Consider the following 14,397-nt stretch of genomic DNA (forward strand, 5'->3'; position numbering starts at 1 on the left):
GAGCACATCAGCAGGAGCTGTGCCTGTGTCGCGGCGCTCTCTGCCTTTCTTTCCAGTCTCACAATTGCTACTTGGGCTTTGTGGCTTTGTTGTGGACACTACTCCGATTCCTTCACCACCACTACTGCAGCAACTACATCCAGCCCCTTGCTGGTGATTTTCAAAGAAGCAAGTAACTTTGACACTGAACTTCATTGAAAATAACAATAATTTAACAGAATGATGATTGGCCATGGATTACTTGTTAACTACTCATTTAAGTTACATTTTTACTGAAGTAAGTCCACATTTACCTACAAAACAGGTTGTAAACAGTGGCTCCTAGCATTATTTTATTTTTGAAATATCATCCATGTCGCTTGTCTTACACCTACAAACAAGGCCTATTTTTAAATTGTATATTTTTTAAGGGAGTTCGGCATGGGCGTTGTTAAGTTCAGGGGCCCAGAGGCCCAGAGGCTGTTCAGTTGGGGGTGTGGTTTCAGCACCTTCAGTGGACACGCCCCCAGCGTTTCCCAGCTCAGAATACTGTTTGTTGTTCCATTATTTTGAAACCTAATTTCATATACTTTTATATTCTTTTAATCAATTCAGATTTGGCTGGTTGGTTAATAACACATTTTTCTGTGGTGTGAAAAACTCAGAGCACATATTTATTATTGCTTTACACAGACTTTAAGCACAATTGTATTAAATAAAGTGAACCATCTAAGCTCAATATACTGTGTATTGAAACAATATAGCCTTAAAACTATTTTAACTCAGGGCTGCTCTACAAGATGGGGGCTGCGATATTACTGCAGCCTTAAACTTCCTTTCACATTATATATAGTGTTTTTGTTGTGTATAGGGTTTAAACAAATATCAGCTCTCTCTCTGATGATCAACTATGTTACAGAGACATTGCTCTGAAAGGAATCCAAACATATCTTTGGGATTTCTGTACTGACATTTCTTGTTACTCGTCACTAAACATATATGTCAAAATGGATGGACTTACTAATGAAAAGCTCATAATAGCTGACTTAGTGGTTGGGCTACAGTGTGGACTGCACTCAAGATGAATATTTCAGGCAAAATTGTTCTGAGCCCTATGGTGATGTATACTACATCACCTGCCTTGATCAAAATATTGCATTGTTACACACATTGATGATTTGTCACTAAAATACAGGAGAAGGTTCCTAATATATTTAGTGACTAATTTAGTGACCTCTAATCCTGAGGTCAGACATTCTCACTCTATGATATTCATGATCCCCTGACAAACTAAACCTCTAGGAGGAACCCTAATGTTTCTGGTAACTTCTTGTGGTACATCCAACAACATCCACTCATGTAAGCAAGAAATGTAAAAATCAAACAGATGGTCAGCCATGAAATACATGCTCCCCGGAAGATGAACCATTCTTGTTTAGCACACTATATACTATATACACTATATACACTTAATAAATGCTGCAGCTCCTCAAGACCAAGAAAATAGTTGTCTATCGAAGGGGGTTAGCCCCGAAGTTAGCAACAACGTGTTAGCGTAGCCTGACCACGCTCACTCATTTTAGTGTCACTTTTGGCTGCTCTTTAACAGAGAACGGACAAATGTCTGGCTGATGAGTGTTTCATATCCCCCCCTCCCCTCCCCGACTGCTTTGGACAACCAAAGCAGTCAACCTAGGGGAAACACTGTGAACTATCCTCAAGCTCCACAACATGTGAGTTTTACAGACACAATATCTCATAATCTAATAGGCGGGTAGCACATGAAATGAAATGAGCACACTCATCATTTTAGTAAACCTGTGGTTCTTCCTCTAATGTCACCCTCAGGACATACTGTGCATCCCATTCATCAACTACACTAGGGGTGTTTGCTGATAGGGCCTTAAGTGATTTAACCTTTTTTTTTAATTTTGGGTTCCTTTTGTAGACAATGTGACACCATGCTGTGATTTTGGGCAGAACTACAACTGATGACACGAAATATTTCAGCTATACAAATCCTCTATGGAAAATATCATGTTTTGGTGTCCAGAGTTGCTTTTCTCAACTATCACACTGTTTTTTCACTCTTCAACTCAGTAGTTTGCAATATTGGCCTCAGAACAGCCTCTGTGAAAAGTAGCTGATCCAGAAACAGCTCAAGTTAGTTCAGTGTTGTCAGTTGCAGTGACTCTATGACACACACAAACACACACACATAATACATATACATATATATAGAGAGAATTATTTAACAGTCTTATTCTGTTTCATAACTCATTTAAACATTAATGTGTTATTGCTCTGCCCTGTTGGTGGCCAGATGTGCTTAAAAAGGGTAAAAATGGCCTCAAACCTGCTGCTCTCTATGACACTTGGATATCTGATGGGAACACATAGTGTGAAGACATGAAACACAGCTGAGGTAAAATCACAATACACATGGAACTCTATATGTGACTGTTTTTCAATCATTTGTTGTAAAAATAAATTGACACTGGTTGAGTTCATTTCCACAGAATCACATATGATTCAATAAAACATTTACTTCAACATGTTCTTGATACAATGCATTACAAGTGTTTAGCAGTCAGGCATTAGACTGTATTACAAAAAAACAGAACGCATTAAGACTTTATCATCAAAATCATTTGTGTGTGTCAACCCCACACACGAAGGCGTGGCAAGGCTTCTCTTCATACTGATGACATGATGTCCGTGCACTGGACTTCTGTAGTCTTGGGTCTGAAGGGGATCAGTACTCCACAATCATTCCATCATTTCAACTGCAGCACCACCTGCAAGACACAAATACATAGAAACGCTTAGCATTTCTGCTTGTTTCTGCCCCCAAGTGGCCAAAAAAGTGATTGATGCAGCTTTGTAGGATAACTCTAGCATTATTCTACATTTTTCTTACTGTCAACAGATCCTATGATAATACTTTCTGATTTCCTTGATCTGTGTGTGACTCTCAGCCCCAAGATCACAGATTCCCAATGATGTTTTTTGTCATAAGTCAAACTTGTGAAAAGGGTTCACATATGCAGTGTATATTGTACACTTTCAGTTTAAAAAAAGGCTCAACTTCCTAAATTTCCTAAAATAGTGTGGTAATGACATGGTATCATTTTTATCTATTCGGTATAGATTAATAATAAAAAATGGATTAAAAAAACAAACAAACAATTCATTAATATCTCTTATTAATGTAAAATCTGATGTCAACGTCTCCACAGACAAACAGTACAGTTTTATTTTATTAGGAATACAGGACTAGAAACAAACTACATCATATCCATCATGCTAGAAGAGTGTGTGCATGTGTGTGTGTGTTGAAAGATCCCCTTCAAACATGTTTGAACTTATTAAAAACTCTGCTTTGATTTGAATAATGTGTCTGATATAGTTTTTCCACAAAAAAAAAAGTTAAATTACCTTCTTAGAAAATGTCCTCTTCCTCCCTCATATAAAAGTACAGAATAAATGAATATGCACATTGTTCATTTCAAGTTTTCTTGCTGGACACCAGATTTCTCCTCCTTCACTGTAAAGTCCATTCTCAGTGTTTGTGTACTGGGGGGCATACTGGACCACAATTGGCTCAAAACTAGATGTGATGTCACAAATCATGCTCATAGGTACACACCCACCTTAAACTCCCCTTTATCAGATGAATGTGAAAACAAACTGCACATACTGTACATCATTCTGCACAGGGAAGCACAAATATCCAACCATAAGCTAAACACTTTTTTGAGGTTAGGGGGACTTTAAGAACTGATAATATATTACTAATATATTATTGACTAATAACATGCCAACCATGTAGACTCATCTACAGGGTCCACAGCTAACACATGGATTAGACTTGAACCTTAATCCTTAAAGTATGAACAGAGTGCTGTAATGATTGGATTTACAGTATAGTTAGTTATAAACCATCCTGATGACACATTATATTCCACTTGTGTACTGAGCAGCTCTGGCTTCATACTGTGACAATGCTGCCACTTAGTGGCTGAGCTGTTTATTCTACATGAATGTGAAAACATTAGCTGGTGAAAACATTCTTGTGAAACTTCTTACAGAGACAGAAGAAAGAATAAGTGTGAAGTCACATACACACACACACACACACACACACACACACACGTTGTCCTAGGTAACTTTTGAGAACATTACCTATATTTACATTCATTTCCTGGAACTCTAACCATAACCACTACTTACCTAGCCCTAACCTTTACCCTAACCCTAACCACTGACCCAAAAAACAGCTTTTTATCAATTGGAAAAACAGATTTTATCGCAAGCCATCCCCAATTAACTGGTCTGAATTTGTCCCTGAAAGTAGCCTATGATAGACCTAAAGTGTGAGTGTGTGTGTGTGTGTGCACATTTTTGTTACCTCACTGGGACCTTTTCTGTTATAAACACCAGTAGTCCTCATGGGGACCAAAGCCTGGTCCTAATGAGGCAAATCGTTATTTCTGAGGTCCTGTTTAAGGTTAGGGTTAGGCATGTGTTGGTTATGGTTACGGTTAGTGTTTGGGTTCAGCTGTCCACAATGAATGGAAGTCAGTGCAATGTCCTAACAAGGATAGCCGTGCAAGTTTGTGTGTTCTGTGTGTGTCTACCTTATTAGCAGCCTCCAGTGAACTGATGAGTGTGTTGAGCTCCTCTCTGTTCATCTCCATGGTGATGGGCCGGAGGGCTCCGTTCTCCCTCACATCCAGACTGAGACTGAGCAGAGGAGTGTGCAGAGATGAGATCTTATCACTGGACAGGGCCAGCTGGAGGGAGAGCAGATACAGGAACAGGAAATAAAACAATAGTTTGATATCAGACCTACCACTTTACTTACAATTTGAATTTTTTGTTGGATATTCTTCATCAAACAGCTTTTCCAGCCCAATCAGTGACAAGATGCATTATGGAAACATGTAAAGTTGTTCATGTTAAGATAAATATACAAATGTTTCAAAATGAGTGTGGCCAGCGCAAACACGCCCATAAAGTTTTGCAGCTGAGTGCAATTTGCCCTTGTTTTGCGTCTGTTTGAGTGAGCAGAGCAGTTTCTAGTGTTTCAGGCTTTTCTCCACATTTCAGCACACAGATTGGTCCATAATGAAAACTGCAGAGAGCACAAAAGCCTCAAATTAAGTGTCTTTAATTAGCAGAGGAGCATACACACAAGCTCTCCACAATCACAAACCAACTTCCATGTATTTTGCTTCTTTGACTTCTCTAGTATTTCACATCTATAACATAATCTACTGAAAGTCCATCAATATAGACTACAGCTATTAATGTGACTCAGGCAGGTCTGAAACATGTTAGATTAATTTCTGAATCTTACAATAATGTTGTTCAGGTGTCACTGAATGTATCCAGGATTTTGCAGAAACATCAGTACTGATGTTCTGTTTGTTGCCCACAGCTGGCTGTGTGTCACAGCTGGCTGCAGCATCACACAGCAGCTGAAACGATAAGAACGTCTCCAAACTGAGAAAGAGGCTGTATGCAGCACAGCAGTGGTGACTTCAATAACACCGGATCAGTCAGGATCTGACGGTAATTAATGTTCTGAGTTCTGCTACACATTTACACAGGTCAGCTATTACACACAGATTCAGGTTTATACGGTGGGATAAATAATAATAATAATAATAATAATAATAATAATGCAGAACTTATGGAAGAATCCTGAGCTCCATCAGAGCTGTCAGGACATTTTTATTTTTACGTAGCTGAAAGTCCGAGATAAACCTACCACCCCATACCCACTTGATCCCCCCAATGTCTGGCTGAAGACTTCACCATTGATATCATTCAATATCAATTCAATATCATTCAATGCCTCACACCTGAAGCCTGAAGATTTGAAGAGAGAGAGCGAGAGAGATAGAGAAAGAGAGGAGTGAGTGTGCACCAACGCCAACTATCTGAAGACGCTAATAACTCAACCCTAATTGTGTGTGGCAATTAGTGCTGGTCTTTGTGAATTAGAGTTTTTGCAGCAAGGCTTATTTGCATTGAAAGTGGTCAATTTTGCGCCGAATGCATGAATATCACCTAATTTACATACATGCAAATGACACAGGCACACTGTGACACTATGTGCTTAGCGGTGCAGTTTGCAGTTCATTTCACCCTTTGCAGGTGCTTTGTGAATTACATGCTATGTTTTTATGTCTCATTTGCACAGGTTTAACAGCCGCATAGCTGTACAATCCTTTCAAGGATTTGGCTCTAAATGAGCTAAATGCACATCCACAATTCATTTTCAGGTTGTTTTCATAAAGATCTCTGACCACACAGAAATGCCAAAAACAATTGTAAAACAGATGGTGCCAAATTTACAAAAAAACCCCAAAAAACTAACAAACCAGAGCATAAAATGGTGAAGAAAACATTCTCACGATGTCCACCAACACAGGAGTGGAACCTACTTTAAACCTATTGTTTTTAAGAGCAACCCAGTCTCACGTCAAAATATATAATAGCTATGTTTGTCCAAACCGCAAAGTATACAGACTTCAACTCAGACTACAAGCTGTCTAAAGCTGGAATGGGATTTTGATGATTTGTATCAGCTACATGAAGTCTGATTGCATGATGTTCTGCAGTGACCTCCTTGCTCTACAGTGGATGATCCTGTTATTTATGACAGTTTGGAAGTAAATATTAAAAATGCAAGTCATGCTTCTTAAGTAAAAAGGTTATGAGTGCATTTGTCAATGAATGACAGTATCCAGTAAAAAAATGCACAGCAGTAATTCACCTTAAGCTGCCAGTCGAAGTCCTGCAGAGTAGCAGAGGAGATGGAGTTGGTTCTGTCCAGCAGAGCGCGGCGGATCTCCTCCCGTCTGGCTTTCAGCACACTCAGCACCGCCTCGGCGTGGCTGTTGCTCACATCTGACAGTCCGGCCAGCACCTGCACCCAGCCAGCAGGAGGACACTGACAACCTGACCTGAGAACAGCTACTCACCACTACAGCCCGTATGTGCAGTATGACACAAACCTCAAAGTCTGAACACACGATGTAATAATCTTTTACTTGACAATGAAAAGTTGACATATACGGTGGATCTCTTTTACAGACTACTGATTCCATGATTTATTACTTTTTAGAGTCAATAGATGACATCAGAGCCAATAGCAGATCAGTGCATATCTGTGCTTCCCTCGTATTTACAATTATGTAAAGATGAAACAACTACCTGATTAATCCATTAGTTGTTTGGCAGAAAATTAATCTGCAACAATTTGGAAAATCAAGGAATTCTTTGTAATTTTTTAAGTATAAATGCCAAAAGTCTTATTATTATTATTATTATTTTATATTAGTTCATTGAATATATTTGGTTTCGGACAAAACAAGACGTCAACTTGAGCTCTGACATTTTATTGATAAATAAACTGATTAATCAAAACAATTGACAAATGCTCTACAGTAACAATAAGATGTTAATTCATGCCAACCAAAGGAAACAAATCACTCCTCATCTCTAATCTAAATGTCACCCTACAACTGTAGTCGTGTGCTGCTGTCATCTCACCTCCTCATCAGAGCTGTCGTTCCCTACAGCCAGGCGGAAGAATGCTGTCAGAGAGTTGAGGAGCTCCAGCCACTCCGTCAGGCTCCAGGTGACGCTGTAATCCCCCCTGTGAGGAGGCTCCCGTCCACAGAGTCCATCCACCACCCTGTGACACAGCTACACACAGACAACACCGTCACGCTCTGTTTGGTGTTTAGTTGTCTCACTGGGCTAAAACTTATAGGCATTCACACATTTGAGAGTTTTGAGATGATCAGCTCTGTATGGCTTTGCAATGATGGAGGAAGCCAGAGTCACTGTGCTGAGTTTAGAGATGCTCTACTCGAGCTAACACGGAACTTTAACTGCTGTCTCATTGCTCATACAGCATTTCCAATGTTCTCTCTGTTCCCCTACTCAAACTCCACATAGAACGGGTCCAGCTGGTCTGCTTGAATTCAGATCCAGCTGTCATCATCACTGTGTTCATGGCCTAAATGTTCTTCCAGAGCTGCAGTAACAGGTGGGAGATGTGTTTGGGGTCAACTGCTCTCCAGTATGATCACTGCAGATTGGGTTTCAAATTAAAGAGAGCTGTCTTCACATTAAATCGACTGCATAACAGAGAAAAAGATGAACTATGAGTGGTGAGGTTGAACCTGGCAGGTACACATATTAGCAAATGAAATAAAAAGTTAAATTTAAAAGCCTTAAAATTAAATAATCTTGAAATTCGATTTCCATGTGTAATTATAAGTCATTTAAAGATAGAGCAAAGATAGAATTATTAATGGACAAATGTAATGATACTTTTATTAACATGCAGCATTTAAAGGCAAATGTAATTGTTTTTTAAGACCTAAAATACTCTGTTTGGAACAATAATGTGTGTCTGATATGGTTTTTCCCTCAAAAGAAGTAGAATTACCACTTTCAAATCATTCTAATTACATCTACTCTCAATAATCTATGAATATATAAACATATTTCATTTCAGAAGTTTACCTGCTAGACACAAGACGACACACCCACTTTACTACAAGACCAAACTAGTTGTGATATCACAAATCAAGCTCCTTATAATCACATTTTCAATGATTTTAGAGAAACTTTCAGCAGATGAATGTCAAAACAAACTGTACAGAAATCATTCATCAAACGTCCATCCTTCATGTTGGAACAAGAAGAAAAACCTATTTTGGGGTGTAGTGGGACTTTAAGTATCAATGATCATAATTCAATCATAATTAAACACTGACGAAGACAGATGCAGGACATTTGTAAAGACTATTTGTAAAAATAATAACTAGCCTGTTCACATGGAATCCATCTACAGGACCACACATAGAACAGATTCTGGTTGTGTGTTCAGTATCAGACATAAGATCCAACATATCATCAGTAACTGGTGAGGGAAGAATGGAGGAAAAGACTAATAACTGCCGGTGAGTGATACAAGAACAGTGACGTCACAGACTCTTGATTTACAAGCTTATTTCATTACGCAATTATAAAACGTGTATAAGCATGCAGCAGCATAAGCATGGGTGCAACGCTTAGCACTTACTTTTAGACTTTCTGTGACAGGTAAGCTTCCCAGTAAAACCACCATGTTTTCATTTGGTTCCGTGTTCTGATCAGCTGATGTCAGTCACATGGTAGTCTGAGCTGCGTTCACTTGCTTTGGGGAAAATGAGAACCCAGCATCTTCAAAGACTACTTATTATGTGCGTGGAAGGTGTTAAATGTATCACAGTGTATATGTATCTGTGTTTCGCCATGATGTGACTCTTACACTTGTCGCCTGGTCATTATGTGTTAACGTTGGCCCGCACGCCGAACTCAGTTTGAAGATCTACGAGTTCAGTGTGACCTTGCTCGTTGGCAAAAAGGGCAAAAGCCAGAGTCAACCAACTGTTAACGTTTAAAAATGTCGTTTCGCAAATTGATACAACGAATCCAATGGATGCTGGGTGTATTACCAAGGTCAAGTAATTCTTAATTAATACCACACTACACATATATTTTTGCCGATACGGAAGGGAGTGCAGTTGGACGGCGCCGCACGGGGAAACGGAACGCCTCGCAGCCGGTGATCACATCCTGCTTTGTGCTGCAGGCTGTTTGTGAGAAAGTCGCAGTCGCACAGTGATGCAAAGAAACAGCGATGTGAGTTGCTGTCGTTACCGTTAAGCAGGACACGTATGGAAACAAACAGCAGGGTAAGTGTTGTCTGTCACTCGGATATTTTCTTGGAAGAGATGTGTTCATTCATTACAGTGATGGTGAACAGTATGCAGAATGCAGAGGAACAACAATGTAGGCCTGCAGTTTTATCTACCACTGAAACACAAGCTATTGTGGGAAGCTTTCTCTTTCTGTTTAGACTTAATGTTGGTCGAGCGACTCATTAAAGTAAGTCATAGCCAGTCATAGCTGACTATATGTTGTTAGCTATTGGACACAGTAATAAGTAGGTTCAAGAATTTACAGACTCTTACTCAGCAAACCCAGTTAGATAAGGTGGGTAAACAGGTGTGGTTACAGGTTAGTAACCTCGTGTTTATATATCCAGCTTCAGTCAAGAGAAAGCGTATCACTGCAAACCATGCATGTAGTTTTTGTTGGTATGGAAGGCTAAATGTATCTGTGTTGTTTCCCAGAGTTGGTAAAGTTTGTTTTAGCTGGACAGTGATGACCTGATGCTGTTTGGATCCACTGTGAAAGAGAAGAGTGATGTTGGGAGAGCATACTAGTATGTGTCAGCAGCTAAACCAGAATCATGGCATTTTAAGTGGCTCTCACTGTACTCACACATAAGGCAAAAAAAGACCTACCCTACTACCCTATGTTAGGGTCAGACCTGGGGGTACAGTTACACTTGAAATGATGTGGGCAAAATATTCTCTCAGAGACAGTTTCAATAAAAACAGAACATTAGAACTTTCGTACAGGTAGTAGTTGTAGTACATAAAGCTAATAGACTGGCAGTAGATATATGCATCTGATAATCAAATTGCATTGATATTTCAGCTGTGGTATCTCATAGCTTAGTGTGAACCATAACACAGGGTTATGGTGTGGATGGCGATCATGCATCTATTGAATAAAACAGCAGAACTACTGGCAGGCCAGTATGGTGCTGCTTACATGGCCAGCAGATGATCATCACCTGACCAACTTATGTAGGTGTTTCTCTCAGTGTTTTGGTGTTTTTGCTGGGTCTAGCTTTTCCACCATTGTAAACAGTAAGATACACCGTTTGACCAGAGGTATGCTGACACCCCTGTCCACATGCTTAACTTTTGGTCTTGGGCTGATTTTCATATTTTGGGCTCAGCCTCTTATACCACACAATCACATGGTGGATGGATGGTAGAGATAGGAAAGATTCCCGTGTTTATGACGTCTCAAACAGGTGTATTACTACAGAGTTGGTCGTCTCAGGGTTAAAAATACTGTGCATTGACAGTACTATATTCTTTAAAGTTGACTTTTATCTAGAGGTGCAATGATTAGTCAATTAATCGATAAGTTGCCAACTATTTTGATCATCGATTAATTGTTTTGAGTCATTTTAAGAGAAGAAAATGTCCAAATTCACAGATTCCAAATGTGAATGTTTCTGGTTTCTTTAGTTCTCTATGACAGTAAACTGAATATCTCTGGGTTATGAAAAGAAGGGAAAAGATCAACATTTTTCACAATTTTCTGGTATTTTATAGACCAAACAACTAATTGATTAATTGAGAAAATAATCTTCAGATTAATTCATACTGAAAATAATCATTAGTGGCAGCCCTGCTTTAATCATGTTGATCGACAGACTTTGGTTTACATTTTTAGGTACATCCATATTATGATGCGCCAAGTCAGAGAGAGCTTTCAGACATTCCAAACATAATCATGAATGTTGACATGAACAATATTTACATATCAGAAACTGCACAGTAATGACATGATTACAGCAATAGTTCCAAAAAGGCATCTTAATATGACAACATATCATTATTTTAGACTATAGGGTTTTTCCAAATGTGCGAGCCAGACCTTACCAGCCAACATCAGTGTTGGACCTCACTGATGCTCTTGTGGCTGAATGAGAGCAAATTCCTGCAGCCACTAATGTACAGTAGGTCTTCTGTATATGACCTTCAGTGATCAGTTTCAAGCACACACAGACCACCTGTGGTCATCAGAAGACCATCTCAGACAATCAGAGATTGGCAAAGATTCATTTAAATAAAATACAGCACTCTGCACAAAATCATATATATATATTATAATATACTAATTAGACTATAACAGCTTGACCAGTCAAATTAAGTGAGGATCATACAGTAGATCCAGTTAATGTGACATCATTAAGTCAGTAGCTCTCAAATTGAGAGTCTGGGGACCTGTTAGGATCCTTCAGAGGGTTTCAAGAGTCTCCAGCTATAATAAGTAATAGAGTAACTCACTGAAACATGATTCACTGGGAATGATCCCTGTCATAGAATGTATAAATGTGAGTTGTAGTTTGATGTATTCTGCATACATTTACAATTCAGTTCCAGAAAATCACAACACAAAAATAAAATCACACTTTCAACTACCACAACATGTGACTAACACAAAATTGTTCCTTTTTAATGAAGTAGGCGCTGATTCTATTGACTTCTCCAAAACCAGTTTAAAACTAGTATTTATGGGGAAGTGTACTTACTGTACTGAAGTAAACAAAGTTCCATTGTACAGGGCTGGTTGAGACTTTTTCAAGTTCATTTGCCCACATGAAATGCTGCATTGGTCAGTAAAGCCTGGGCAATTTTTAGAAAGATCTTATTATAACCTTTATATCAGCTGGGAAATACAGTGAGGCAGAGACCTCATTTACAATGTAGCCGAGTAAAACTAAATAAAAGAACCAAGGTAATATTTTGAAATGTTGATGTACTGAATTTGACACGTGATTTTAAGGCCTTAAAAATCAAACATTCAAACTTGCAGGTGTGTACATGTGACATGAGCGGTTTGAGGAAGGAGTATAGCTACCAACTGTACAAACACGTGTGCCTGTGATACTGTGGAGATAAAGCAGAGATTTACATCTTCTGTGTGGCCTTTTAAAGGACTATTGTCAAATTGTTAATAACGGGCCGTGAACAATCGTATAAATCTCAACCTAATGCTGTATGTCTGTGTCCCATATTTACTTTGGTATCATGAAAGTAGATGGTACATGTGCAGTAGCCTCAGTTGTTCTCTCATTATCTCAGCCATGTGCTGAGAATGATGGTTAGCAGTTTAAGCATAGACCACACAAAACACTAGATCCTGTTTTTTTTTTTTATATTTATTGTACGCCAGTTAATTATAACTGCGTGGATCTTTGTGATTTTGAAGGAAATTGTGCATCATTATTCATGGTGACCTCAGACGTAGACGTAAAGAGTGATAACACCTGCTGTGTATTTTCACATCCATGTTCCAGACATGTTTCTTCTGGAAAAGTGTGCTCTGAATTTCCCCCCTTATTACCAAACTGTGTCCCCTTCCCTCAAAGCCTTTGACTCCTTGACTTTTAATTTTCCACTTTTAGTCCTCCATTCAAGAGAATGGGAAGGTGTGTCCAAACTTTTGACTGGTACTGTATACAGTATGTGTGTGTATAAACAACACTGGATATCTTACATCTGTATAGCCTACATTGTCGAAGTACTCTCATCATTTACTTCAGTAAGTAGTGTCAATACAGCAATGTAAAAATACTCCATTACAAGTAAAAGTTCTGCATGAAAAATCCTTGATGTAGTTAAAGTATTGCAGTAAAAGTACATAAGTATTATGAGCTTGATGTAGTTAAAGTATTGCGGTAAAAGTACATAAGTATTATGAGCTTGATGTAGTTAAAGTATCGCAGTAAAAGTACATAAGTATTATGAGCTTGATGTAGTTAAAGTATTGCAGTAAAAGTAGTGGTTTGGTCCCTCTGACTGATATATTATTATATATGACATCATTAGATTATTAATAGTGAAGCATCAGTGTTAGAGCAGCATGTTCCTGTTGTAGCTGCTGGAGGTGGAGCTAGTTTACACTACTTTATATACAGTTAACTAGTTTAGTCCAGTGGTTCCCAACCTAGGGGTCGGGCCCCTCCAAAGGGTCAGCAGATAAATCTGAGGGGTGGTGAGATGATTAATGGGAGAGGAAAGAAGAAAAAACAAAGTTCTGATACACAAATCTGTTTTCAGTTTTTGGACTTTTTCTCTAATCTTTGATTTTTGCTGAAATATTGGATCATTTGAACATTTATTGAAATGAAAGCATGTGAGAAGTTTAGAGGGAAAAATCACTATTTGGTGGAGCTGTTAACAACTCATAGACATGTGAAATGTGACCCCGACTACACACTGCTTTTTGTAAGACGTCAAAAGACAAAAAGGTTGGAAACCACTGGTTTCATCTTTAACAATGTGTTGTATTTTAAAAGCTTGTTATATTATCCATTGTGTCAAATCTTCATCTGAAAAGTAACTAAAGCTGTCAAATAAATGTAGTGGAGTAGAAAGTACAATATTTCCCTCTGAAATGTAGTGGAGTGGAAGTATAAAGTAGCATCACATGGAAAGACTCAAATAAAGTACAAGTACCTCAAAACTGTACTTAATTACAGTACTTGAGTAAATGTACTTTCTTTCCACCACTGACTGTCACTGTAAACTGTCTACAGGGTTACAATAGTACAATGGTTCACGTGAGTGCAGAGGGTTGTGGAATAAATATTGTATGTGTAATGTGATGTTATTTTGCATACAGTGGATTATGTATAGCATGCAGGTATATATACATGTCTGCATCCCACAGTCTGTTTGAATTTACAACAAT

At 38.6% G+C, this 14,397-nt stretch overlaps 2 protein-coding genes across 2 annotated transcripts in view; one reads left to right on the forward strand and one right to left on the reverse strand.

Annotated features, from left to right (window-relative positions):
- Positions 1-2,485: 2,485 nt before the first annotated feature.
- On the reverse strand, positions 2,486-9,234 carry commd8 (COMM domain containing 8). Its single transcript, XM_067613978.1, has 5 exons — positions 9,092-9,234; positions 7,546-7,701; positions 6,767-6,919; positions 4,620-4,775; positions 2,486-2,777 (listed from the first exon to the last, which is right to left on the reverse strand). The coding sequence occupies exons 1-5, from the start codon at positions 9,134-9,136 to the stop codon at positions 2,757-2,759; spliced, it is 531 nt and encodes a 176-aa protein (XP_067470079.1). The 5' UTR covers positions 9,137-9,234; the 3' UTR covers positions 2,486-2,756.
- A 129-nt stretch (positions 9,235-9,363) lies between these two features.
- The window catches only part of atp10d (ATPase phospholipid transporting 10D), a 46,933-nt gene continuing 41,899 nt past the window's right edge, over positions 9,364-14,397 (forward strand). The window contains exon 1 of the mRNA XM_067613970.1: positions 9,364-9,746. The gene's annotated coding sequence lies outside the window, so the exon portion shown is untranslated. The remainder of the gene's footprint in view (positions 9,747-14,397) is intronic.

The sequence above is a fragment of the Thunnus thynnus genome, chromosome 16, assembly GCF_963924715.1.
Source record: "Thunnus thynnus chromosome 16, fThuThy2.1, whole genome shotgun sequence".
Classification (NCBI taxonomy): Eukaryota; Metazoa; Chordata; class Actinopteri; order Scombriformes; family Scombridae; genus Thunnus; species Thunnus thynnus.

Bases quoted from the DNA above. Each gene is read 5' to 3' on its own strand.
- commd8 (XM_067613978.1), bottom strand. From the start codon at position 9,136: ATGGTGGTTTTACTGGGAAGCTTACCTGTCACAGAAAGTCTAAAA. The intron at 7,702-9,091 runs GTAAGTGCTAAG...GTCTGTGTGTAG, and splicing joins CTGTCACAGAAAGTCTAAAA to CTGTGTCACAGGGTGGTGGA. The intron at 6,920-7,545 runs GTGAGATGACAG...GGCTGGGTGCAG, and splicing joins ACGACAGCTCTGATGAGGAG to GTGCTGGCCGGACTGTCAGA.